The sequence below is a fragment of the Myotis nattereri genome, assembly GCF_964212035.1.
Source record: "Myotis nattereri genome assembly, chromosome: 10".
Lineage (NCBI taxonomy): Eukaryota > Metazoa > Chordata > Mammalia > Chiroptera > Vespertilionidae > Myotis > Myotis nattereri.
In genome coordinates this window covers 37998061-38024257 of record NC_138085.1, presented here as the reverse complement: position 1 = coordinate 38024257, position 26197 = coordinate 37998061, and the positions used below count along the sequence as shown (strand labels likewise).

The following is a 26197-nucleotide window of genomic DNA, read 5'->3' as shown; positions in this document are numbered from 1 at the left end:
ATTATAGAATTGTACACCTGAAACCTACATAATTTTATTAACCAATGTCACCCCAATAAATTCATTAAAAACCCTTCAATGTAACACCTTCAGAACTGCTTTTGATAACCACTAGAATACAAAATGAATTCACTAATGATCAGTTCTGGAGCAGAAGAGTCTAAGAAATCGGTGATGATGGGACATTTAGGCTGAGCTCATAAAATATTCATGGATTTTTAAAATGTGGATTTAAAAAAGTTGAGCACAGGGTATAAAATTAGGGCCCAAAGAACAGTCACAGCATACAAGGACCCTGGAACTTTTTTTTTTTTTCAAATTTAGAATATTTCTCTCCTTTTGGTTAACAACAGTTTACCCTGGTACTTGTTAGAGAGAAAAATTCAGAGGCCTCTCTGAAATCTCAACTCTATTAGAGGTCATATTTTTTTTAGTATTTATTGTATTGTTATGATAAAACATAGGCCCTCCTATAATTTCAAAGTGCTTCAAATTGATTGTATACAGATGGTTTTCAACAGAATGGGCTTACTTTCTTCTGGGGACAAAGCACTAATGCAATGTGTTCCCATGCATATTCTCATGCACTCCATTCCTGCCTTTTTACGCATGTCATCTTATGTAATAAAAGGCTAATGTGCAAAGCGACTGAACAGTGGAACAACCGGTTGCTATGGCATTCACTGACCACCAGGGGGGCAGATGCTTGATGCAGGAGCTGGCCCCTGGTGGTCAGTGCAGCCAGAAGCTGGGCTCATGGCTGGCGAGCACAGCAGCGGCCTAAGCCATCAGTTGGACATCCCCCAAGGGCTCCCAGACTACAAAAGGATGCAGGCCAGGCTGAGGGACCCCTCCCCCCCGAATGCAAGAACTTCATGCACTGGGCCTCTAGTGAAACAATAGGGCTTTACAACAACCAGTTTGGGCCCAACCCACTCAAGGGAGACTTTCAGTGCTCTTATACCAAGTGTTTGGGGCTCAAGTCCATGTAGGACTGCATGGCTCTTCGCCCTTTTTACATGACAAGAACACCATCTTTAAAATTTTACTTTTATTTTAATAGACAGGTGCATGCATTACTGTTGTGTTATGGAACATGCATAGTAGATACTGCCGACAGGTTTTTACATTGTTTCTCCAATGGATTCCCCAAATGGCAGTAAACGCACATCCTCACTGACGTGATCTCTAGAACCACTATGTCCAGCTAGCTCACTGGGACCACTAAGTGCACAGCCCTTAGCATGCTGTAGGAAGCCCACTGAAATCTGACCTCTGCATATCTCTACTTTCTCCTCCCATCATGAACTCTAATTCTAGATGTTAAGATTAGCACCAGCTTTCTGGGCAACCTGTGCTCTTTCTTTCACATTTCCACTCTTTTCCACACCGTGTTCTCTCTGCCTGGATGCCCTTTACTTTTCTGTCACCCTAAAAACTTGTTCTCAGTGTTAGACAAAGTCAAGTTCTTCCTCCTCGGCATTCTTGTAGTGCATACTACTCTCTTACAGTGTTTAAAGCATTTGTTGAAGTTGCTTTCATGTTTGACTTTTGTATCACTTTACTTTTCAGCACTTAGGAATGAAACCAGGAAGTACATAGTTTGTTTACTTGTTTGTTAAGTGAGTGAATGAGCCCATGAATGACTGAGAACTGCTGTTATACAATCCTGCCTGACCCCCACCCCCATTTTATTCCTAGCTTCACCAGGGCAAATTGGGTTATCATGGAGAGAATTCAAATTCATAGAGTCCTAAGGCAGGAAGAGAACTTAGAGTTTCACAGGTTATTTTATGTCTCCAAATTCCAGCAGAGTCTATTTCCTATGCCAGATAGAGCCAGTCATATATGCTTAGCAGGGTAGTTGGTAGATATGCAGTTTGATTTTGAAGATTCTTCTGCTCTTATCTCCTCTATCTTCCCTCCCTAGTAAGAAATGCCTAAAATGCCTTTTCTATGCACTGCCAGAGAGAAAATGTGGTCACAGCACAAATACAGTGATGGATCCAGAGGGCTGGCAGCTGAGTCAAAATCACTTGTTTTTATTTAAACAAACTATCATTATTCAGATAGTCAATTTTGCTCCCTGCAGCAGGAGGTCTGAGAGGCACATTTTCCTGGCAGTTGCACAGGCTCTATTCTAAAGGTACTTTTAAGGTATCCTTTCATTTTGCCATACCTATGAAAGTGGTAAGTTCTATTATTATTATCTTGCTTTTACAAGGCATAGAGGGCTAAGTAACTTGCCCAAGACCCTAGTGACAGATCTGGGATTTGAACTTAATCCACCTGGTCCCAGAGCCTGGGAACTTAACCACTGTATTATATTGTTTCACAGTATCCCCTTTTGGAGAATCAAATTGCACTCAGCTTTTTGCTATATCTGCTTTTTTATTTCACTCCACCTTATTGCTATAGCTGCCTTTTTATTTCACAATGTGCATAACCAGGCTGCTAGAAGTCCTGCAGTGAAAACATGTTTACATGGGTTTAGCCAAGTGCTTTCCAAATTTATTTGCCTGTGGAACCCATAGTTTATGGTACCAGTGTTCTAGGGCACATCTGGGAAAACATCGCTTGAAAGGATCAGCAACCAATTCTTTTCAATGCGCAAGGTTCTGTGGGCGTTGAAGGAGACACGGTGAAAGCTGAGCACCTAGGTTGGCAGATAAAAATTGTCATAAAGGCAAAGGGAGCAGAAGTTGAGATTCAGCACAGCAGCGTGCATGCCTCCTTCTCTGATGGGGTGGCTTGGTTTGTTAACCACCTAGTTTAACCTGTGTTTTAGCTGTCAATCACGGATCACAGTGCTGACTTCCCAGGGTTGTTATTGAAATTAAATGTGGGTTTATGTAAAGGTGCTTATCCCAGTGCTTGGCACATACAGCTGCTACCAAATATTAATTTCTTTGCATGGTTTTCCCTCATAGAAAGACTCACTTAATTGACCATTTAGCTGAGGGCTGGTCCTCTCTGTGACAACTGTGCCTGCCCAACCAATGTTCCATGTCTTTATGCTCAGGATACTCACTGGGAAAATTAATCAGAAACAATGCTTTCTGTTGAGAAATGAGTTAGAGAAAATGTTTTTGTGGATTTGAGGGAGTATCCACATTTGAACTTTGATTAATATCTAAGACAGTGGTCAGCAAACTCATTAGTCAACAGAGCCAAATATCAACAGTACGACAATTGAAATTTCTTTTGAGAGCCAAATTTTTTAAACTTAAACTATATAGGTAGGTACATTGTTATTAACTTAATTAGGGTACTCCTAAGGCTTAGTGTGGAAGAGCCACACTCAAGGGGCCAAAGAGCTGCATGTGGCTCGTGAGCCGCAGTTTGCCGACCACTGATCTAAGAGGATCTGTCTTTTAACCGATTTCTTGGAAGACAAGAGAACTTAAAAGAATAGTTTTCCTTTTGCTTTCCTCGTATTGCAAAGATAAAGATAAAAATTGAGTGCTCAGGAATGACAGGGGGAAAGGCAGAGGAACTATTGGTTCTGGGAGGGGGATGGAAGACAGGCTGCTGCATTCTCCTTATTCCCTGGCAAGGAAGCCATGGCAGATCCCTGTGTTACTACCCCTACTGGTCCTCCCCCTCCTCCCCTGCTCTGGGACTCACTGGGCAGCTTTAACCAATGAGCTCCCCACTTCTGTGCTGTTGGGTGGGCATGGTAGTTAACAGGCTCTGAGCATTAGAACTTTCTACACGTGAGGAGACATAGCCCTGGAGACATGCTCACTTGCCACTCTTCTGCTTTTTCTGAAATCTCAATGGTATGAAATAGACCCCTGCCTCTTCACTTTCCCCCCATGGAAACTTGGCTTCTGTCTCCCTCCTGGGCTCTGACTGGCTCTTGGGGAAGGCTCCTTCTCCTCTGGCCCTTCCTGCTTCATTCAGCCTTTCACGTTTCACACCTTCTTTATCCTTGGGTGGGATCCATTCTTCCTCTCGACCCTTACTCTTTGTCCCTTCTCCAGTTCTCAATTCATATGACTGTCCACCTTCTTCCTCCTTCTAGGATTTGGGGCTTCCCCAAGCTTCCCTCTGGGACACACGTGCTGCTATTTGAGTGTCTTTAATCTGTAAGGGCTGGCCAGGGACAGAGACTCCCCCTGCCAGAAGGCAAGGGCTTATTGTTGCTAAACACACATCAGTCTGTAACTGGCTCTGACCTTTATGCTTTTTTTTCTGGTAGAAAGAGACAGATACAGCAAAGAACAATAGTTGGGCCGCTAGGAGAATAACATGACCAGTCTTTTGTCTCCAACCTAAAGAAACCAGATTTTATTTTTGAGCCTTACAGACTGTCTCCTTTGATTACAAATCTTTTATTTTTTCAGAAATAGGAGGTTTTAGTTTTCCTTCTTGTTTTCAAATCCCAATGATCCTTCACGGCTCAACACACATGCTACACCATCTGGGAGGCTTCCCTGATCTTTCTGTCAGAGGGAATGACTCCCTCCTCCCTGTCCTCAGGGTTTCCCTTATGGCCCTCTGCCTCCCTGTGGTTTGCACAGCAGGTGCTTTCAGTGTCCTTCTCCTCTCCACTCAACTGCCAGTCCCCTAAGGGCACCTTCGTGGAATCTGCAGCACCTTCTTGGAAGTAGCTCAGCGGGTGTTTTCAGAAGAAGAATGATTCTTAAGTTTTAGTCATTGAGGGATGGAATATACAAACAGACAATGGCCAGACTGTATAGAACAAAAGGTCCTGACCCACAATCTCTGTAGCAACCAGCCTGGCAAGTCCAACCACAAGCTCTGCAGCAATCAGCCCAGAACCGTTAGAACTTGGTCAATAACTGCCAGTTTTCATCGATTTTTTGCCCCCACTTCCAGCTCAGAACCAACCAAGAAAGTAAATTATTTTCCCAACCAGTCACTTAGGAAACCCTACCCCTAGTTAGCCTTCTTCAGCTTCCTCACGTTAACAATCTCCAATCGGTGCATACCCAAAGCCTTCCCTTTTTTCCCACTGTAAAGCTTTCCTACTCCTGTGCTTGTCTTTGAGTGGCTGCCAAATGTAGCTAATGGTGGCTGACTCCATTGCTAGAACAAATTCTGGATAAATAGCCTTTGCTTATTCTCATTTGGAAGTTTTTATTTACTTTTACATAGCATAAGAATCATTAATAAGTGGTCTTGTTAAAATATAGGGTGCTGAGTTCCAATCTCCAAGATTCTAATTCAGTAGGTACAGGATGGGGGCTGAGATTCTGCATCCTATATAATAAAAGGGTAATATGCAAACTGACCCTAACAGCAGAATGACTGGGAATGACTGGTCACTATGACACACACTGACCACCAGGGGGCAGATGCTCAATGCAGGAGCTGTCCCCTGGTGGTCAGTGCGCTCCAACAGGGGGAGCTCTGCTCAGCCACAAGCCAGGCTGATGGCTGCCAGTACAGCAGTGGTGGTGGGAGCCTCTCCCGCCTCCTCAGCAGCGCTAAGGATGTCCAACTGCAGCTTAGCCCTGCTCTCCGCTGGCAAGTAGACATCCCCCGAGGGCTGCCGGGCTGCCAGAGGAATGTCTGACTGCCAGTTTGGTCCTGATTCCTCAGGGAATGGGCCTAAGCCAGCAGGTGGATATCCTCCAAGGGGTCTCAGACTGCAAGAGGGCATAGGCCAGGCTGAGGGCCCCCCCCCAACCCAGTGCACAAATTTTTGTGCACTGGGCCTCTAGTTTTTAATGAGTCCCCAGATGACCTTGAGTAGCACTGAGATGGAGTGGTCAGAGGAAGGAGTGTCATTATAAAATATTAATTTATGTTCTCCCCTCACCAAATTTTCTTTCCCTTTGCCTTGCTCCTGTCCACACAGGGAGGCTATCCTGAGTTCAGTATCTCAGGGGAGAAATGAAGCACACAGGAAGGGAAATACTTAAGGATTTTTCTCTTGGCTTTTGCTTCATCAAAATTCAAGTTTTTAGGATAGTGGTTCTTAACATGGGGCTATTTTCCCTGCAGGAAATATGTTGCATTTCTGATTTCCCAAGTAGGGGGCATCTTATGGGTATATGTAGGATGCTACTAAATGTTCTAGAATTACAGGGCAAGCCTCAACCTACAAAGAATGATCTGTTAGAATGTTAGTAGTGCTGAGGCTGGGATATAGAAGAGTAGAGAGACACAGATGCAATGTTAGGAGTTTGAGGCAACAATGGTTTCCTCCATTTTCTAAGATTCACTGGGTTGGGGGAGTAAAGGTAGAAGGAAAGAGAGGAAAGGTATGTGGAGGGGCCTGTGCCATGTTCCCTGGATAGACCGCAGGACTTAGAGCAGCAGTTCTCAACTTTTGGGTCGCGACCCCTTTGGGGGGGTTGAACTACCTTTCACAGGGGTCGCCTAAAACCATCAGAAAACACATATATAATTACATATTGTTTTTGTGATTAATCACTATGCTTTAATTATGTTCAATTTGTAACAATGAAAATACATCCTGCATATCAGATATTCACGTTATGATTTACAACAGTAGCAAAATTACAGTTATGAAGTAGCCACGAAAATAATTTTATGGTTGGGGGTCACCACAACATGAGAAACTGTATTAAAGGGTCGTGGCATTAGGAAGGTTGAGAACCACTGACTTAGAGGGATGCAAGTTGAGTCTGAATCAAGAGGGACAGTTGAACAGCTTCAGAGAAATGACCCCACCCTACCCAAAGCTGCGTTATCCCAACATGGAAGTGAGAGCTAGAGCGAGAGAGAGGGAAAGGGAGAGAGAGAGAGAGAGAGAGAGAGAGAGAGAGAGAGAGAGAGAGAGAGTTGCTGTAGGGTGACCATTCCAGGTGAGAGGGAGAAGGGAGACCTCAGGGATAAATGATGGACAGATGAACAAAGGCCAGAGGGGAGGGCTCCTTGGAGGACAGACAGCATAGACAACCAGAAATCACTTCTTCTCCTTGCCTTGTACTTTGAAAGCCCCTGAAACCCAGATGAGGCCTTGGGAAAGTGGCATGATAGACCCTAATACACTGAGATTAATTTTCCAGTATAACCAGCATCTCTGGGAACATAAATCTTTCTATATTTGTCTGTGTTCATGGATAATCTGCTCTGCTTCAGAAACCTCATGTGTATATTCAGGTTAATATTAATAAGTATGGATATTAAAAACTGAACAGGGTCCAAAATAGAAAATAAGCTGAGTTAGAGAAAAATAAAGAGACTCTTTCCTGCACAGGAGTTTTTGGCCTGTACTGCTGATAGTCAAAACCATCTATCCCCACATGCATGCTGGACATCTAGAATTACAGCTGTGCCTTACTGTTCTCATTAATATGGCATTGTACTATTTCTGTCTTCATTAGCATAACTTTTCTATTCAGGCAAATGGCTTGAGTGTTCATTATGGACATTTCCCAAAAGACTCATCAACTCTTTAATGGAAAACATCAATAGATGGTTTGAACCATAAGATTTAAAAGTAAATCCCTCTTCTCAAAATCCTCACCTTGCTGATTTCACCAATCCTCGACTGCTGCATTGTAATCCTTGCACAACCCCCATCAAGCCCCAAGGTTGTCCTTCAATCCCCCTCGAAAGACCTGCCATAAATCCAACTTCCACTTCTCAATACATTCTGACTTACCTACTCCGTTTCAGTTGCTGACAAGTTGTGCCAGGTGGCCTTCTCCCTTGATGGTGGTGAGCCAGAAACTCAGCTTTGTCTACCAACAGGTTGTGTTGGTGATACTTGGGGAGCCAAGTTACCATGCTTGGTGATCGTGTTACAGAATTTACCAGGCAACTGAAAAATGCACAGGAGTACCCGGAGATACAGGGAAACTCATTTATTTCCAGATATACCAGTATGCGACCCAGGGGAGCCTGTTTCCAAACCCTGAGCAAACCAATATGGAGGAAGCTTTCTCTTTATACCCTTTGGTTTCTTTGTCCCCCAAATAAGGATCAGACTTCCAGACCTTTCACAGACTTTGCAAAAAGCCCCCTGTATTGGGATGGGGGCTGTGAGACCACACCTAAAGGGCTAGTCTGGTGCTAGCGCTGATAACCCCCTCCAGGGGTTGTGTATTGTTCATGGTTTATGGCCTCTGTAAAATGTGAGTATTTAGGTAAACAGGCCTTGCAAGACCAGATAATTAAGGAAGGGGCAGTGACGATAGGCTAACAGGAATGTTCATTAGGGATACTGATTAACTAGGTACAGAGTCAGGCTGCTGTCTACTCCCCCAAAATGTCTTATATTCCTCATCAATCACAGTAACAACTATTGAAAATCAAAATTCAACAGAGTCCATTTGAAGATCTAATTGGCTTTATTAAGCAATTCATGAATCAGGCAGCAGCTCGTCTAGCTACTAGAAGGGGTTGCACAAAATGGCAGGGTTTTGTAAGAAGAAGGGTGGGGCAAGGGAGTTATTCACAAAAGAAAAGAAAGGATTATTTTACCCCAGGACATTTTATTTGGGGTGGGGGAGGGAATGGCAAGGGGTTTTATCATGCAGATTGCCTCTTCTTACTATGGGGTAAGTGGATGGAGGGACCATGAGACAGATTACCTTATGGATCTTGACCAGAAAATTTCAGACTGGTTGATTAAAATTACATTTCTGGGACAGGTTGAAACTACAATTAGATCAGGTATTAAATCTAGGTTTGCTGTCATGGGCTTTAGTACGAGTGACACCATTTGGGGCCTGTGGTTTTCTCTTTAACAAAACAATCAAGGGATGCCATCCCTGCTCCCCGTGTTTCCCTTTTTCCTGGGCTATCTTATGTCCTCAGGCCTCTTGATTGCTTCCTCCAGCCCAGATGCGTTACTGATGGTCTACTTCAAGCCTGGCGTGGGCGCGGCTTATTCAGTGCTCTTTTGTTGATTGCAAAAGGGGTCCACATTGAGCCTGGAGACAAGGAGGCAATGACCAGAAGCAAGCAGTCTGGTTCACGGGGTTTTCATCTAGTTGGATGCTTCTGGGATTCATGGTATAGCTGGATAGGTTGATGATTGTTGGGGAAATGTAGCTAAAAACAAAACTATTCCCCCAATCCAGAAAATCTCCACAAAGGTAGTAGGAAAAGGAAACTGTTTTATTATTGAATAAGGATTAAGCCAGAATGTGATGCTCCTCACAGGCAATCTGCTAAAAGATGGCAAAGGCAGAAAGGAAATGCACCCCTCTGTATAGCCAAGCAGATACATTTCACCACCTACGTGTCCCCAAGATAAACAATATCTTGTTCTCAAGAGGACTTGTCAGAACCCTTGGTCACACATAGTTCATCCTCACTTAATCTTGTAATTGGGTGGTCATCTGTGTTAGCTAATCAGTTTTATCTAGAGAAAAAACAAACTTCTCACATGATTATGACAACAGGTAGTTTTGCAACTTGGAGCAAGGCACCCACCAAAGTTGGGCCTCTAGCTTATCTCCCTTGATGTTTGCATTTCAAAAAGCGGTGCCCAGGTCTTTGAAAAAGACATTTCTGGGTTATAAAGCTGACAAAAAGCCTATCTAGTTTTCAAAAAGATTTATATAGCTTTCAAAGAAAGGAGAAAGTACTTACAATTTTATGTTTTCTAAAGTCAATGCTCCAAGAAAAAGGAAAGGATGGAAATCTCTTTATTTTCAACAGGAAGAAGTAAGCCTCTTAGTTTAAATTTTCCTTTGTCCTTAGATTATGCATTGATTTGGCTGAGATGACAAGTTCTGCTATGGTGGTTATTTCATCAATGTGGGGCAAAAAATTTGTGCTTGGGTCATGCAATTTTTAAAGCCCATTTTCAGGATAGACTTCCATTGTCTTCACATTATTTTGCTACTGTATAAGTAGTAGATAACTGAGAGCAATGCAAAACAACTTCTGTATGTAGACATGTGAATTTTGTCTTGTACAGTAGAAGTGCAATTGATTCCTCTCCTCTACTATGGAAGAAGCCAGTTTGGCTTCCATTTGCATGTTCATTTTAATCTTCCCAATCAATAGATCTGTTTCTTGTTTGGCTTCTCATTTGAACCAAATTTCCATCTTACCAGATTCTTTATTGAATAATGAATTAAGTAAAACCTTTAACATGTGTTCATTTTATATCTGTATAAGAGTCAGAATTTTCCCTTTTTTGAAAATTACCTTTTAACACCTGGCATAAATCCAGTCTTATCAGCATTCCCGAGGTCCATTCTCAGCTCTAAACTGGACTGTATGACTTTGGAGAGACCCCTGTGCTAATAAATTATTATCTTTTTAGTACTACTTAAGAACAAATAGAAATGGGCATTGATCAGGAGCAGAACCTGGTCAGATGCCTCTGACAGCTCTATAGATAACTCCTGTGAAACCTGGTTTACCCAGTCAGAAGAATGGGATCTATTTTGTCCACCTGTTTTCCATCAGTGGTTTTCGATGTCCTTTATATTTGAGTAGAGGCCTGGTGCACGGATTCGTGCACCGGTGGGGTCCTTCAGAGTATCCTGTGGGGATTGGGCCAAAACCGGCAGTCCAAGCTGCCTGCCACTCCTGCCTGCTGCTCCTGCTCATCCCGGCCCTGCTGCACCTGCTGCTGCTCCACCGTGGTCTCTGGGCTACGGCAGCCAGCTGTGAACCATGCATCTGGTGCTTGTCTGTCAGCTAAGTGGTGCTCCCGCTGTGAAAGCACACTGACTACCAGGGGACAGCTCCTGCATTGAGTGTCTTCCCCCTGGTGGTCAGAGAACGTCATAGCGACCAGTCAACTGGTCATTCTATCATTCACTAGCTTAGGCTTTTATATATATATATATATATATATATATATATATATATATATATGCCTTTTATTTGTCTAATGCACTTTATTCTGATATTCAGGGGGAAGGTGATATTTGTTCATCTTCGTGCTCTATAGTGTTATGGGCTGTTTGCTTTTTACTGTTCTCAAAATGGCATCAGGATTTATGATCTGATGCTTCTGGTTCAGTGAATCTCATATCCTCTGCCATTGGCAGTGCTCCAATGCCTGGAGTTTCTGAGGAGCCAAATAATAATAATGACAATAATGATTTGGCCAGGCATTGTAAGATGCTGTACATGATGTGGGAAGTTTTTTCTGATACTTTCGGAGGACAGGCTTTCTATTTGAAGCATGAGATGTGATGAACTCACCAGTGCAATAACTAAGAATGAATTTCCCACAAGCTCCTTCATTATTGGGGCTCTGGTATCACACTTGTATTTGACTCCTAGCTTGTCATTTACTAGCTACATTGCCTTAGGCGAAGTTAATCTCTCTAAGCATCAGTTTATCTATTTGTTAAATGGGGATAAGGGTAATATTTACCCCCAAAAGCCTTTGCCTTCCCCCTGTCTTTGGTGTTCTTCCTCCTGCCAGTCACTAGATGGTGTCAGCTCAAAAGACATTTTCTCAGGAGGGCTTCCCTTCACTACCTTCCAGTTATAATGTCCCAGACTAGCATCTTACCTTTTTTAAATTTAAATTACACTGTTCACAGTTTGTAATCATGTAGGAATGAGTATGTATATGTAATTTCTGCCTTACCTTCTAGTGCAGTGGTTCTCAACCTTCCTAATGCCACGACCCTTTAATACAGTTCCTCATGTTGTGGTGACCCCCAACCATAAAATTATTTTCGTTGCTACTTCATAACTGTAATTTTGCTACTGTTATGAATCATAATGTAAATATCTGATATGCAGGATGTGTTTTCATTGTTACAAATTGAACATAATTAAAGCATAGTGATTAATCACAGAAACAATATGTAATTATATATGTGTTTTCTGATGGTCTTAGGCGACCCCTGTGAAAGGGTCGTTCAACCCCCAAAGGGGTCGTGACCCACAGGTTGGCGACCCACAGGTTGAGAACCGCTGTTCTAGGGTATACAGTCCATGAGGGTGTAGGTGGGGGAGGATTTTACCACGCTATTCCTGGCACCTCCTACTGTGCCAGGCAAGTAGTCTGTGCTCAATAACTACTGGTTGAATGAGTAAATGAAAAGTTTAAAATAACATCCCAAACAGAAAAGCACTTAATAGATGATATTAGACATTAGCAGAGCAAGGACAATGGGCCAGGTACAGAAAGTCACCAGGGCAGAAAGCCCTGAATGCCTAGCAAGGGGCTAAACTGGGAGAACAAGAACCTTGCCCCAGGTAACCTATCCTCCCCTAGCGTATCACTGGTCATGCAGTTTGGACCCCTGATTTTTCATATCGCTGGTCAGGTGGTTTAGATCCCCTGACCTTTTCCTCCCTAAAGATAACACGGAGGCCTCAGTTGTATTTCAGCTCCAGGCTCCAAAAAAGCAGCAAAATCGGACACGTGGCACCATGGCTGCCTCAGGAACAGCTATATTGACTAATGACCCCTGCCTGGCACTGACTAATCAGTGAAGAGCATGACCCTGAAAAAGCACACCTGGAAAGCTGATGAATATTCTATTAAGACCCTCCCTGAGTCCTCCCCTAAGGTTTCCACCTGCAAAAAAGAGATAAATACCCTCAGGACAAAGGACCCAGTGCACGCTCTCCCTCCAAGGAGCATGCCCCTGTCCTTCCCCCAACATGAACATATCCTCCACCTCTAAGAGACCCCATGAGACTTGCAACCAGAGGAGCAATGGGCAGCGGCAGCTCGTCCAGGATAACTCCCTGAACATGTTTCCAAGGCCCCCTTTGAGCCAAAGCAGCCCAGCCTGGGCTTTCCCAGGCTTTCCTGTTGCTTCTTCTATGCCCTCCCTTGTTTCATTGTCCTAAGTATATTTTTGCTGCCATCATGGACCCCAAACCATTTGGCTCAGTGCTGTGTAGCCCTTCCTTTTGGATATCCCCATCTCTCATCCCATTTTCCCTAAATAAATTCAACTTTTCTTTGTTCACTGCCTGAGATGGCTATTTAGCCTGCCCCAATCTCCCCACCCCCCACCACGGACTTTAACCTTTCAAATGGTAGTTATTATTGTTGCTGCACTCAAAGGAAGCCATTCGGTGCATTTAAAAGGCAGTGGATAGAAAATAGCCTCTTTTAGATATTCAGATAAACTAGAAACACCTTTTAGCATAACCTTATTCCATGACGTATGTTCTTTATTTCCCATTATCTGTTGAAACATTGCATCCTACCCCAGAAAACTCTGAAAAGCTATTAATTTTCTGCTTTGGCTTCTCATATTATATTCTATATACTGAGCATCTCACATGCTGATGATATCTGGCTCATCATCAAATTAATTTTTATCAAAAAAGGAAAAGGCAATTGAAATGATTTCTTGACTGAGGTTTGCAAAGCTCTGGGCGGGGGTGCTACTAATTCTGTAAATGCCACTTGGTGAAAACAAACACAACAATGATTTAAAAACGGTTCTGCACCCTCTTCTGTTGCATTGCATTCCAGATTATTATCATGAACTTGTTACCGTGGTCAGCTAGTTATTAAAAGGAAGAAAGCAAGGGAAGTCAGAAATTGTTAAGCATGGGCAGCTGGGGACACCCAGCCTGTTTGCTTCACACCCAAGGAATCACACCCAGGGTCTCTCCAAGGGGATTAATATCCCTCCCTGTTCCCCATCCCCTCCCCGCTCTGGTAAAGGATTGTGTGTGTGTGTGTGTGTGTGTGGGGGTGGCAGGGAGGAGATTAGCACATGGGTAATAAAGTAAAAATGGTGCAGGGGGAGGTACTTCAGCATAAAACACTGTCAGTCTAACCTGGGGAAAGGTCATTGGCTGGGGGGATGGACCCAATGCAAGCCCACAAAAACTTGGGAAGATGCTTGGTTATTTTGAAAAAAACTCCTGGTTATAATACAAGAAGCAAAGAGGTCTCTCTCTCTCACTCACCTGCACCTGCCCCATGCATTTGCACGTTTTCTCTCGCCTGGCAACACATGACCATGCAGGCCTGGTGGCTGCCTGGGGCCTGCAGAAGGCCACCCGGGCTCCAAAGGGCTATGAAGCCAACGCTCTGGGCATTGGCTTTCATTCTGGTCCTGCTGAAGACGTGGCTGGACAGTTCCCATGGCGGGATGGAGGTAGATGGGATGCTGGAAACCCAGGGGCGGGGCAGACTTCCCGAACAAATCTCCCCTGGATGGATCCTCAGGATTCTTTCCTAGGAATCCCCTGGAAGAGCCTGTTTTCCACCATCAACAAAATGAGACAAGACACACCGTGAACCAGAAACACTGGGAGACCAAGAGAAACTCTTTTGTCCTTTGAGTCCATTCTTTTGAGAGCGTTAATTCACTAAAATCATGCTTTCTAATTCTATTTTTGCCTAGGAGGTGAAATGTAAGTATTTTCAGGCAGGCGATAAAACCGGGACATTTTATTCCTCCTAAACACAAATTTAGTCTGCTCAGAAGGCAGGTTTCAAATGAAAGCCACGATTTTGCTTTTGGCACCAGGCTGGGGTTTCTGCAGCACGTTGCTCCAGCTTTGATGTGCGCACACAGGCTCCCTTCGCGTTGGCTGGAGCTCTGAGGGTGTAAAAGGTTAGGTCTGCAGGTGGAAGCTCAGCATTGCAACCGGGAGCCTCCGCAGGTGGCGCTCCCATCCAGGGAGACACCGACAAAGCCTCCAAATCTGCCCGTGTCTCCCATGACCTTCCTCAGCGGCGCTTTCTATGATCTTTGGCTTCTCAGCTTGAAGCTTCCAGTCCATTACTGTGACTCAGAGGCTCCACATTAGAACAGAAAGCAGTGAGGTTAGAGGTCATTTATTCCAACTCCTTCCCTTTGTAGAAATGGAAGGTGTGGCTCCGAGAGGGTCAACACCCTGCCAGTCATCCCACGGGCAAGACAAGATGGTCTGGTTCCTGGGTAAAAGCGCCTCGTCCACAGCACTGCCTTTGCCAATGAAGGCGAAGGGGTTGTCTTTTCTTTATGCTTGGAGTTTGGAATCTGCGGAGAAGACTGTACGTGGTTTACAACCATTTGCGGTTGTTAATTGTAGCTGGCAGGTCAGTCTGTTCCCAAAACAGTTCAACAAAGGTTCTTGCAAAACAGCCGAGGTCCTTGCAGCGGAGAGGCTAGGTAACAAAACAACACAAATATTGTTTGCAGCAAAATCTTCCCATGTTCACACGCTGGTGCCTTTGCACATCTTCTAAAGCTTTAGTAAAAATTGCCAGAGTATTTCTTTCTTTAAAAACAATATTTTTATTGATTTTAGAGAGAGAGGAAGAGAAAGGGATAGAGAGAGAAAAACAATCGATGAGAAACATCACTTGGTCCTCTCCCGCACTCCCCTCCCCCCACTGGAGAGCTGAGGGATTGAACCTGCAACCTGGGCATGTGCCCCAACCAGCGACCTCCTGGTTCATGGGTCGATGCTCAACCCTTGAGCTCCACAGGCCAGGCACCAGGGTATTTCTTTAAGTAATACGATTTAAGTGAGGAAGTCTAGTAGAATCATCCAGAATTTCTACCAAAAGACTGCTTTTTTTTTTTTTTCCAGAAATTATGATTATTCTTCTTTCCTTTTTCCCCAGTAATTACATGTTGGGCTCCTTTTCCTGTTGTTATACCTACTGCTGGGAATGGAATAGCTTCTATGTCAGATAATGTGCTGCCTGGCTTAGGTAAAGCCCTTCATGCCATTTGCACGCATCCTTTCTCTAGGAAGCAGGTCTTCTGACAAATTACCTGTACCTTAGCCTTTTAAGGCAGACACTAATCTTCTCTGTGTTTTTGAAAGCGCTGTGTACACAGCACGTAGAATCCTGGCTTATTTAAAACACACCAGAAACAGAGCGCAGCGCTAACGAGCCTCTTACCCACGGGTTTCTGAAATAGGCTGGAGGGCTGGATTCTTTTCTCAAAAAATTCATCAGAGGCAGCTAAGCTGGCAGACCCGCACACTGAATCCTCTGACGTGAGTGTCTTCACGGACCCCTTCCGTTTGGATGATCTTCACCTTCTTTTCTCAGATCCTTTGATGCTCAGATACACCTCATGGGGTGAGACATTTCTATGTGGAAAAGGAACCCTAACATTTTTACTTTTCAAAATCAAAGTCGGAGATCAAACAGAAGTTGCATATCCCTTCACATTTAAAACTCTCATCCCCAGCAGCATTCCGAAAGTCCAGATAAAGGAAAGGCATTCTCCTGCCTAAGCCTGATAAATACCAAAGAAGCCTGGCTTCTCTGGAAACACAGGTCGTTATTATTTTTTGCCTGTGTTCATGGAGACAAACAGATTTTTTCTTATTGGTGTGTCAGTATTCATGTGCTAAACTCACTGTCATTTAGAATTTCTTCTTAAATGTGTGCGCCAGGATGCTGCCATTTCCTCTACCTTGTATGTGTCTCTTCTGCATCACTTTGGGGCCTCTATTTTAGCCACCTGAATCCTAGAACCTCTGGGCGTGCCTGACTATTGCCAAAACACAAGGTCCGGCAGCTACCCATATGCCATAGGACTCCCATCAGACCAGCAAGATGTACACATTGTTAAGTAAATGACCTACGGTTTTTTGGACATGCCAGTTTCCTTTCATCCCATTTCATTTCTCTACACTCATTTCATCCACAATGGCCTTTGGCTTAGACAATGATAGAGTCTTGTTTTGGGTCTCCCAATCTCATCTCTTGCCCCTTGACAATCTTCTCAAGACTTTTAAATACCTATTTTAAAAAATTAACTTGGATCAGATTATTTTGCTGTTAAAAACATTTTGATATTTGAAGGATAAAAACTTCCCAATGTGGCCTATATTAGCTGACAGATCCATCTCAACATCAGTAAATTATTCTTTTTTCTTATCCACATCAGAGTCTTTTTTTCAAAAATATGTTTTATTGCCCAGCTGGTGTGGCTCAGTGGTTGAGCACCAACCCATGAACCAGGAGGTCATGATTCAATTCCCAGGAAGTCCTTGGTTGTGGATTGATTCCCAGTAGAGGGTATGCACTGATTTCAGAGAGAGGAAGGGAGAGGAAGAGAAGATTAGAAGCATCAGTGATGAGAGAGAATCACTGATTGGCTGCCTCCTGCATGCCCCTTCCAGGGTGAACTGGAAGTCACTGAGTGCCGGAAGCCGGTCCATCCTTGCTGCTTGACACAGTCGCTGCAGGGAAGAAACATCTGCACAGCATTTGTTTCAAGGGACCTGGCGTATATGGCTTACTGTTCTTAATATGTTTGCTCCCCTACTTAGCGCTATGTGTTTTAACCAAGGTCACCTCTCTGAGAAAGGTTGTTTCCCCAGGTGGGGATTTTTCCCTGGAGTTTGGGATTAACAGGACTAAGGAAGGGAGTAAATCAGTAAAGCCCCTTAACTAAGTGCCAGGCAGGTAGTTAATCACTTTACGAACAATCACGCTTAAGCTAACAAACGCCCTAACCTTTGGAATAGAATGGATAGGATTAAAACCAACTGGTATAAATACAGATGTAACAGGAGAATAAAGAACAGAACCAGTACCTGGCTGGAGACCCTGACTAGAGAAACTGGCTAGGCTGCTGATCAACTGAACGCTGTCTCCGTGTCATTTCTTCTTCGTGGATTCTGTCCACACCTTTGGGAACCCCTGGACCTGCTGGGGCAGGACCCCAACAACTGGTGCTGCTGGCTGGTGGGAAATGGCGGAGTATTTGGCCTCCATCTTCGGCACCGAGAAGGACAAAGTCAACTGTTCATTTTATTTCAAAATTGGAGCATGTCGTCATGGAGACAGATGCTCTCGGTTGCACAATAAACCCACCTTTAGCCAGACCATTGCCCTCTTGAACGTTTATCTTAAGCCTCAAAACTCTTCCCAGTCTGCTGATGGTTTGCGCTGTGCTGTGAGCGATGTCGAGATGCAGGAACACTATGATGAGTTTTTTGAGGAGGTTTTCACAGAAATGGAGGAGAAGTACGGCGAGGTGGAGGAGATGAATGTCTGTGATAACCTCGGCGATCACCTCGTTGGAAACGTGTATGTGAAGTTTCGCCGTGAAGAAGATGCGGAGAAAGCTGTCATTGATTTGAACAACCGCTGGTTCAACGGGCAGCCCATCTACGCTGAGCTTTCCCCCGTGACCGACTTCCGGGAAGCCTGTTGCCGCCAATATGAAATGGGAGAGTGTACACGAGGCGGCTTCTGCAACTTCATGCATCTGAAGCCCATTTCCAGAGAGCTGCGGCGGGAGCTGTATGGGCCCCGGCGCAAGAAGCACCGATCGAGGTCCGGGTCCGGGTCCCGGTCCCGGTCCCGGAAGCGTCGCTCTCGGTCTAGAGACCGTGGTCTTGGCGGTGGCGGAGGCGGTGGGGGATAGGAGTGTGACAGGAGGCGGTCAAGAGATAGTGAGAGATCTGGGAGATTCTGAGCCAGGCCTTTTTCACCGTATGTCTGCTAGCAAGTGTTGTAGTTGCTTGAGCAAACCAGTTCATAATGGGAATTAAAAGAAAATCATTTAAAAAATAAAAAAGTCGTTGGACCCCAACAACTGAGAACAACTTGCTTCTTTAGATGGCGTTGGTCATGCCAAGCACTAGAAACCATTTGCCTAACACCCCCCACCTCTCATTACTCTCTTTCACTGCACCTTATGCATTTTCTTCACAGCACATTAGTAAGTTATATATTTATGTTAGTTCTCCTCTTCAGTACCGCCCACTGGGCTATATATTCCATGTAGGTAGGAAAGTATCTATACCTAGTATCTAATACAGTGCCTGGAACATTAATAGGTGCTCAATAAATACCAGTGGAATGAGTTAATGAATGAGAGAGTAGAAGAAAATGACAGTAAAACTAAAAAAAAAAAAAAAAAAAGATACAAAAAGAATAGATATGGCTCAAGAATGGAAGCTCGAGGAGCTAGGCTAAACCCCAGTGGTGAAGTGGTGAAAATCACCTACTCATTAGTATGCATACTAAATCTTACAGCAGTACAAGTGGTTACACAGAATGTAGAAACAATAAAAATAATTATGATATTCTTTGCTATACAATAAAAAACCCTTACAGGAACTCTAGTCTCTCGCAAATGGACTAACATTTGTTAAATTAGATGCCACAATGGTAAATAAAAATACTTGCATGTTTTTATTAGGATCTATGAAATTGATATATCTATGATACGCCAGATGTCTTAGTTTTTAGGGCTACCATAACAAATTACCGGCTTACCTCTTTATATTTCACATTGCTTTATTGTATTTAACAGATGATTTGCATTTCACAAATTGAAGGCAAGACCCTCTGCCAACAAAAAGATTATGGCTCACTTGAATGTGATACTTGCTTTATTGTGGTGGTCTGGAACCTAATGAGCAATATCTCTGAGGCATCTCATAACAAAAGGCTTAAACAACAGAATTTTACTTTCTCCAGGTTCTGGAGGACGGAAGTCCAACATCAAGGTGTTGGTAGATTTGGTTTCTTCTGAGGCCTCTCTTTTTTGCTTGCAGGTGATTGCCTTCTCACTGTGTTCTCACATGGTCTTTTCTCTTTTTTGTGGGGAGCCGATATAGGGTTAAGCCTTGGACTGACCTGTTGGCAAAGTCACAAACAGGTCTTCGGAGTCTTAAACAACCCAATCCCAGAGGTGGCCGCTGATTTACATGTGCTGTCATTTAAAAAATAAAACTGGGGGAATTTTCCGGAAGCCGGTCCAGCCTTGCTGCTTGACACAGTCACTGCAGGGAAGAAACATCTGCACAGCTTATGTTTCAAGGGACCTGGCATATATGGCATACGTTTGCTCCCCCTCTTAGCGCTATGTGTTTTAAACAGGCCCACCTCCTGGAGAAAGGTTGTTTCCCCAGGTGAGGATTTTCCCCTGGAGTTAGGGATTAACAGGACTAAGGAAGAGAATAAATCGGTGAAACCCCCTAGTGTTACAGAAATATCATGTACTACTTATGAAGATCTTGGACTAAGACTGTTGGCAATAAACTTGGGACTTGTTGGGCCCACATCCCCAGGGGTCTGCCCACCAGGGAAAGCACCAAAGCCTATACCCCTGGAGATCCACTGGCACAGGGCAGTCCCAGGGAAGGCAAGCAGCGAGGCTAGGAGGACATAACTTTTACTCTGGGTAGGATAATCTCCTTCAGTCACTTCCTTGTAGCTTATCAGTATAGTGGCGATCTTGGAATAGCTCTTATAATGGAACACAGAGATTAACCTAGACAGGATTAAACTCAACAGAACTAGAGACAGGATTTTTGGTAAAGGTCAGATAAGAAACTATGGTAATGAAACAAAGAACTGTAGAAGGTTACCCAAAACATACCATGATGTGATTATAGAGGCATGCTTATAGGATCAAATGGTATAAATACAGATGTAACAGGACAATAAAGGAAGAACCTCGCTACGCTGATAAACTGAACACTGTCTCCGTGTCATTCATTCTTCGCCGACTCCGTCCACACCTTTGGGAACCCCTGGACCTGCTGGGGCAGGACCCCAGCACTTTTTGCATATATTCCCAGTGTCTCTTCCTCTTCTTATGAGGACCCCAGTCATATTGAATTAAGGCCTCTGCCGGGGTCCAACCCCAGCAGGTCCAGGGGTTCCCAAAGGCGTAGACAGAGTCGGCGAAGAAGGAATGACACGGAGACAGCGTTCAGTTGATCAGCAGCCTAGCCAGGATCTCCAGCCAAGTTCTGGTCCGGATCTCCAGAGAGGTTCTGCTTAGGATCTCCAGCCAGGTTCTGTGTCCATGTTCTCTTGCTAGGTTCTCCAGGTTCTCCAGCCAGCTTCTGTAGCCATGTTCCCTCGCTGGGTTCTCCAGCCAGCTTCTGTAGCCATGTTCCCTCGCTAGGTTCTCCAGCCAGGTTCTGTCCAGGTTCTCCAGCCAGGTTCAGTCACCAGGTTCTAGTCAGGTTCTCTTGCCAATTTCTGTAGTCAGGTTCAGTCCAGGATCTTTTGCCATGTTCTCTCGCTAGGTTCTGTCTTTAGGTTCTGAGGCCAGTTTCTATCCAGGATCTTTTGCCATGTTCTCTCCAGCGAAGTTCTTCTGTCTGTAGGTTCTGTGTAGGTTCTGTCTTCTTAGTTCTGTGTTCTAAGCTCTGTCTTCTAAGTTCTGAGTCTTGCTGTCTTGTTACATCTGTATTTATACCAGTTGATTCCAATCCTATCAATCTCTATTACAAAGGTTAGGGCGTTTCTTACCTCCATTCCAGGGAGTAAAGATTATGTAGCTTAAGCATGATTGTTCGTAGTTAAAGTGATTAATTACCCACCTGGCACTTAGTTAAGGGATTTTATTCCCTCCCTAACTTCAGGGGAAAAATCCCTACTTGGGGAAACAACCTTTCTCAGAGAGGTGACCTTGGTTAAAACACATAGCGCCAAGAAGGTGAGCAAACATATTAAGAACAGTATGCCATATATGCCAGGTCCCTTGAAACAGTAGGATGGACCGGCTCCCGGCAGGCCTCACCTTTATGACCTTACTTAACCACAATTACCTTTTTAAAGACCCTCTCTCCAAATACAGTCACATTGGGTGTTAGGGCTTGAATATATGGATTGTTTTGGAGGGGAGGGAGAGGACAAAATTCAGTCTATAACAGCAGAGAAACTTCCGAAATGAGAAAAGTTAACTCCAAAGATATTAAGGTTAGAGTAATCTCTAGAAAATCGAGGCCAAGATTTACCTTGTACTTTTGAGCCTCATCTTTAAAAAAGAATGTGAACATGTTTTGGTGAGGCCTCTAAATGTTCTATTAATGCCATGGTCCTATATAAAAAAGGACCTATAAGTGCTTGCCAGTACTTGGAGATTTATCTAGGCTCAGCCTCCAACAACCCCCTGGGTACGTTCTTATTCTTGTTTGGTGTTCCTGATGCTTTTAGCTCTCCACCAGGCCTTTTCACATTGATCCCTAAGACTCCTTGCTTGGCTTTTACATAATTTGCCTCAAATACAGCCCTGTTTCTCACCCTGCAACCTCAGGCCATCCAAGTATGCTCCTGTCAGCCTAATCTTACAAGGAAGAGAGATTGGATCTCGCTTTGTCATGGAGAGTAAAACTGAGCTATTTTGTACTTACTGTAGGAGAAACCAATTTGAATTGAATTAGATTAGTGAAAGACTATAATTATATATCATTCAGAGAAAAACACCATCTTATTAATTTGAGATTTGCATAATGAATGGCAAAATCAGTGCAGAGTCTAGGCAGAGTGCTGTCAAGAATTGAAATTGTTGGGTTTGTACTGTACGTAACGTCACTGGAGAGCTAGTCATACTCAAAGGGTAGTCACACAAGCGCTTTCTGATCCTTGAAAGTGAAATAGAGTATTAGCAAATAATGAAATGCAACGACAACCCTGAAGAAATGAAAAAGAATCATAACCTTGAAGAAGTGAAAATAATAATTTTTATGCCATAAACAGTATAGTCTGTCAATACCATGCCTGTCTCAACTCTCCATTACTTAGATGTTGCTGAAAAGCTATACGTGTTTCTCATGGCAAGGACATGCAGACATTGCTTTCAGCTACAGGAGACTGAAAACTGGCTAATGTTTGAAGTATCCATTGAAGGTTTGTAGAAGCAGATGGTTAGAAATGTGCTATATTTGAACTTTAAAACTGCTTTGAAGAAACATACTTGTCTCAAGTGTCGGAAGAGCAGAGATTTGTCTTAAGAAAATCGGTAAGTGTGACAATTTGAAGTTCAAGAAGTTCTGGACGGATGAGAAATTACCCATAATCTAGTTGCTATTTAATATATAAGTTAAATCACTGTGGCCATCTCTTTAGACAAGCTTCGTAAATTTCCAGGGATATTAACTCCAAGATCCTAAATGCTCAAGGCAAAGAAAGTAAAAGAACTAATATAGTTACAAGGTCTTGCAGGAAGCTAAGTATATTATTAACATTCATAAGAAAATTTCCAATTTAATGACCTGGAGAAAATAATATTTGGGTTTAATGATTCTAACAAAAGACATCTCTCTAATAATGAGTAAATAATGTCCATTTGATTTTTACCTTGTGGTGGGGCTGGACTATGGTGAGGATTTGTAAAGTAGTTAACACCTCTTTTAACCTTGGAAAAGCGTTGTGTGAAGTAGCCTCATTATATCTGACTTCAATGTCTTCAACTTTAGGACATCAAATTCTGAAAGGCAGCCATGTTAGAATAAATGTATTACTGTGACCTGTGACTTATACATCAGAATTTTTGAGACAACTGAAGTGTGAAAAATCATTTAACCAACTAGATATTTTTTGAATACAAGGTCTAATTAGCTTTATTCTTTTTTCTATACCCCACCAATTAAATAAACCAAATTCTCCCCCTCTCCCCCCCACTCCCTTCTGTTGATAATGCTATTTGGACTTGGTTATTTCTGCTCCCTGGGCATTGTGCGTGACAGGCATGAGCTGAAACAAAAGTACAAATTCTATTTAGTTTAATTTGATGCAGTTTTTTTTTTTTTCCAAATGAAGTTTATCTTCATCTCCTTTATAATTGTTACTGGTGATTCTTTGTCTTAGAACTCAATTATACTGTCAAAACTGAACTTTGAGCAAATGAAACCACGGAGACCCAGAAATTTCAATGAGTTCATCAGTCCAGATACTAGTGTGACTGGCTTATTGAACAGTCTGAATCTGGTGACATAGGAGCATGAAAATGTTTTCTCCCTCCATTGCTTTTAATCACGCTTTGTTGCATTTTTCCTTCTTGCCTCTTAACTACCTCTTGGGCACATGTAGGTGTTAAAGCTCAATCCAGTTCAACTCAAGCCTCATCTTCTACCTTATTCCCAAGAGATGCCTGGCCTATAGCTGGATTAGTACTGGGAAGGTGGGGTGGTTAGTGTTAGGTTAGGTGGCTCAGGAGGCGGCGCAAGAAATAGAGACTCCAGTGAATCAGAAAAGAAAGGAAAGGAAAAGGTTTATTCTGCATCCCCGGGAGACCCACGTACCCCCAGGACAGGGCACGTGGATTCATGCCAACAGGGAGGGGGGTGCTTTTTTTTTATACTGCGGTTGGGTGAGGGGCGGGGACATGAGCTGAGGTATTCAGTTGAGGAAGTTTCAGCTGCAGGGGGTTGTGGAGAAGCCAGTATCTGTGTCTGGCACATTGATCTGTGAGAAATGCCAGGGGAAGTCCATTGTCTCATCACATGTATCCGATCCTGGGCTCTCTCTGACCTAACAGTTAGCTCCTGCACTTCTCCTGGCTACTCTGAGTTGGGGCAGTGGGTAGGGAACAGAGTAAAAAGGCGGAGGTCTTGCTACTTGCACCATTGCAATCCTCTCTTACACACGGCAGCTTTCCCAGCCAACTATGTTGGATGGCTGATCTCTTTGTGTGTAAGCAGAAGGGGCTGTTTATCTTGGGATCCATCTATATTTGGGTTTTTCTGAGGCCTTTGCAAGACGGCCTCCAAAGTGCACAGTTGGCCTCCATAGGAGCTGTGATTCTGGCTTCTGCTTTTCCACACCACTTCTCTCTTCTTGCTTCCCAGCCATCTCTCCACAGTTTCTAGATCCTACTTGAATAATAATAAGGCCGCTCAGGCCCACCTACCTTGCAGATATGCCCGCTCTGACCCAATGAAAAAGACATATCTTGGGCATGACAAAGGGTGGGACTGCAGGTTTTTCCTGATGTGATGTCCCCTTTTGTCCTGCCACCTTTCACTGATTCTTATCCCCTTTAGCTCATTCAGGCACAAGAGGGTCAAGACTTAATTAGCAAGTCTACTTCAAACACTGCCTCATTATGAGATGCATCTCCCCTTCCTACAGGCCTCTGAATCTCAGCTTGGGGCCCAGAGGGAGTCTTCTCTCCGTTCTATGCGGTGAAAAGGAAAAGCTAAAGTTCTCTTTAGATGGACTCCTCTCATGTCTTATGACTTTTTTGGATCCCTACCTAGTCATTTGCTAACCAGCACAGGAAGTGAGGATGGCAGGTGGAGCATAGATGGGTCAAGGTGTTGCCTCTTGCTCTGTCCGAGGATGTGTCCAGCTCAGTCGTTTTCCTTTCCCATGTGAATGATGGAATCCTTCCCTTGTCCTTGCCTCCACTTAACCACCTGTTCTAGTAGGAAATGACCAACCTGATGACAATAGCCCAGACCAGCCTGGGCCATGAATTGAAATCTGCAGAATCAAATGAGAAGACGGGAAATAAAGTGTTGCTGCCCTGAGGGATACTGATTTTAAGATGTTTATTAAGAAACAAGGCTCAGAAAGAACCTTTGACCCTCCCACATTTCCTGCCTGAGAGATGGAGACAGAGAAAACTGCTTCAGGAAGGAGATCTTAGGATGCTGCCTTAGCCTAATTGGAATTAAGTATGGTAAATAAGAGGGCTTCCGGCAGGGCCTCTTAGCTAGATACCCTTTGTGTCCCACTGTTTTTGAGTCACCTAGAAAGAATTTGCCTGATGTGTACAGGGTGAGGCAAAATTAGGTTTATAGTTACTCTTCTGGAAATAATATAATAATTAATAAGTAGTGATACAAGAATAAATGCAGTGTTTCGTGTACTCAGGACTGTAAATCTACTTTTGACCCACCCTGTCTATTCCCCTTTTCCTCACCTACCTTTACATGGCCCATTTTCACTTCTGAAATCTAATACTCTGCCCCCATCTTTTTCTCCTTTGTCCAAAATGTCTTATAGACCCAATGTTACCTCACTGCCTTTGGAATTTTCATGCTTCTGTGAATTCCCCATGCACATGTGTTAAAATCGGATTTTCTCCTGTTAATCTGCCTTTGTTAATTTGATTATTAGCCCAGCTAAAAGAACTTAGAAGGTGGGAGGAAAAGTATTAAAATTTTTAGCCCCCACAGAGATGATTCCAGAAAAAGAGGGCTGGGACCACAGTCTCATAGACAACATTCCTCCAGCCCCTCCCTGCTTGGAGGTCAGCGGCACATCAAGGAGGGGCTGGTAGCAAACACAGCAACCCACTGCAGTGACACCTCAGGATGTTTGCTTCCAGTGAACTACTACTTAGGATTTGGTAATTATAAATTATTATAAATTATAAATTATTCCATTAGCTCTTGACATGTGAATGGCCACTTTTTTCCTAAATAAACAATGGTCAAATATCTGCAAGTCCATAGCGTTAAACCTAATTTAAATGTGGATTTAGTCATTCTCAACCAATCCTGTTATTTTGTTAGAGTTCAGAGTTGAAAACCTCCTCTGACAGTTTCGGAGAGGAGAAAACTTGGGGGTTTTCATCTGAAGTCCCTGATTTCCGCTGTAGGCAAAACTGATGAGCTTCCCCTGCTTACTTAA

General features: G+C 43.6%; 1 protein-coding gene across 1 annotated transcript; it reads left to right on the top strand.

The window, feature by feature from the left end:
- Window positions 1-17556: 17556 nt before the first annotated feature.
- LOC308525704 (splicing factor U2AF 35 kDa subunit-like) lies at window positions 17557-18236 on the top strand (the record flags this gene model as incomplete). The annotated part of the gene is made up of 1 exon (XM_081100504.1): window positions 17557-18236. Exon 1 carries the CDS (start codon window positions 17559-17561, stop codon window positions 18234-18236), a length of 678 nt encoding a protein of 225 aa, XP_080956630.1. The 5' UTR covers window positions 17557-17558.
- Window positions 18237-26197: the final 7961 nt, after the last annotated feature.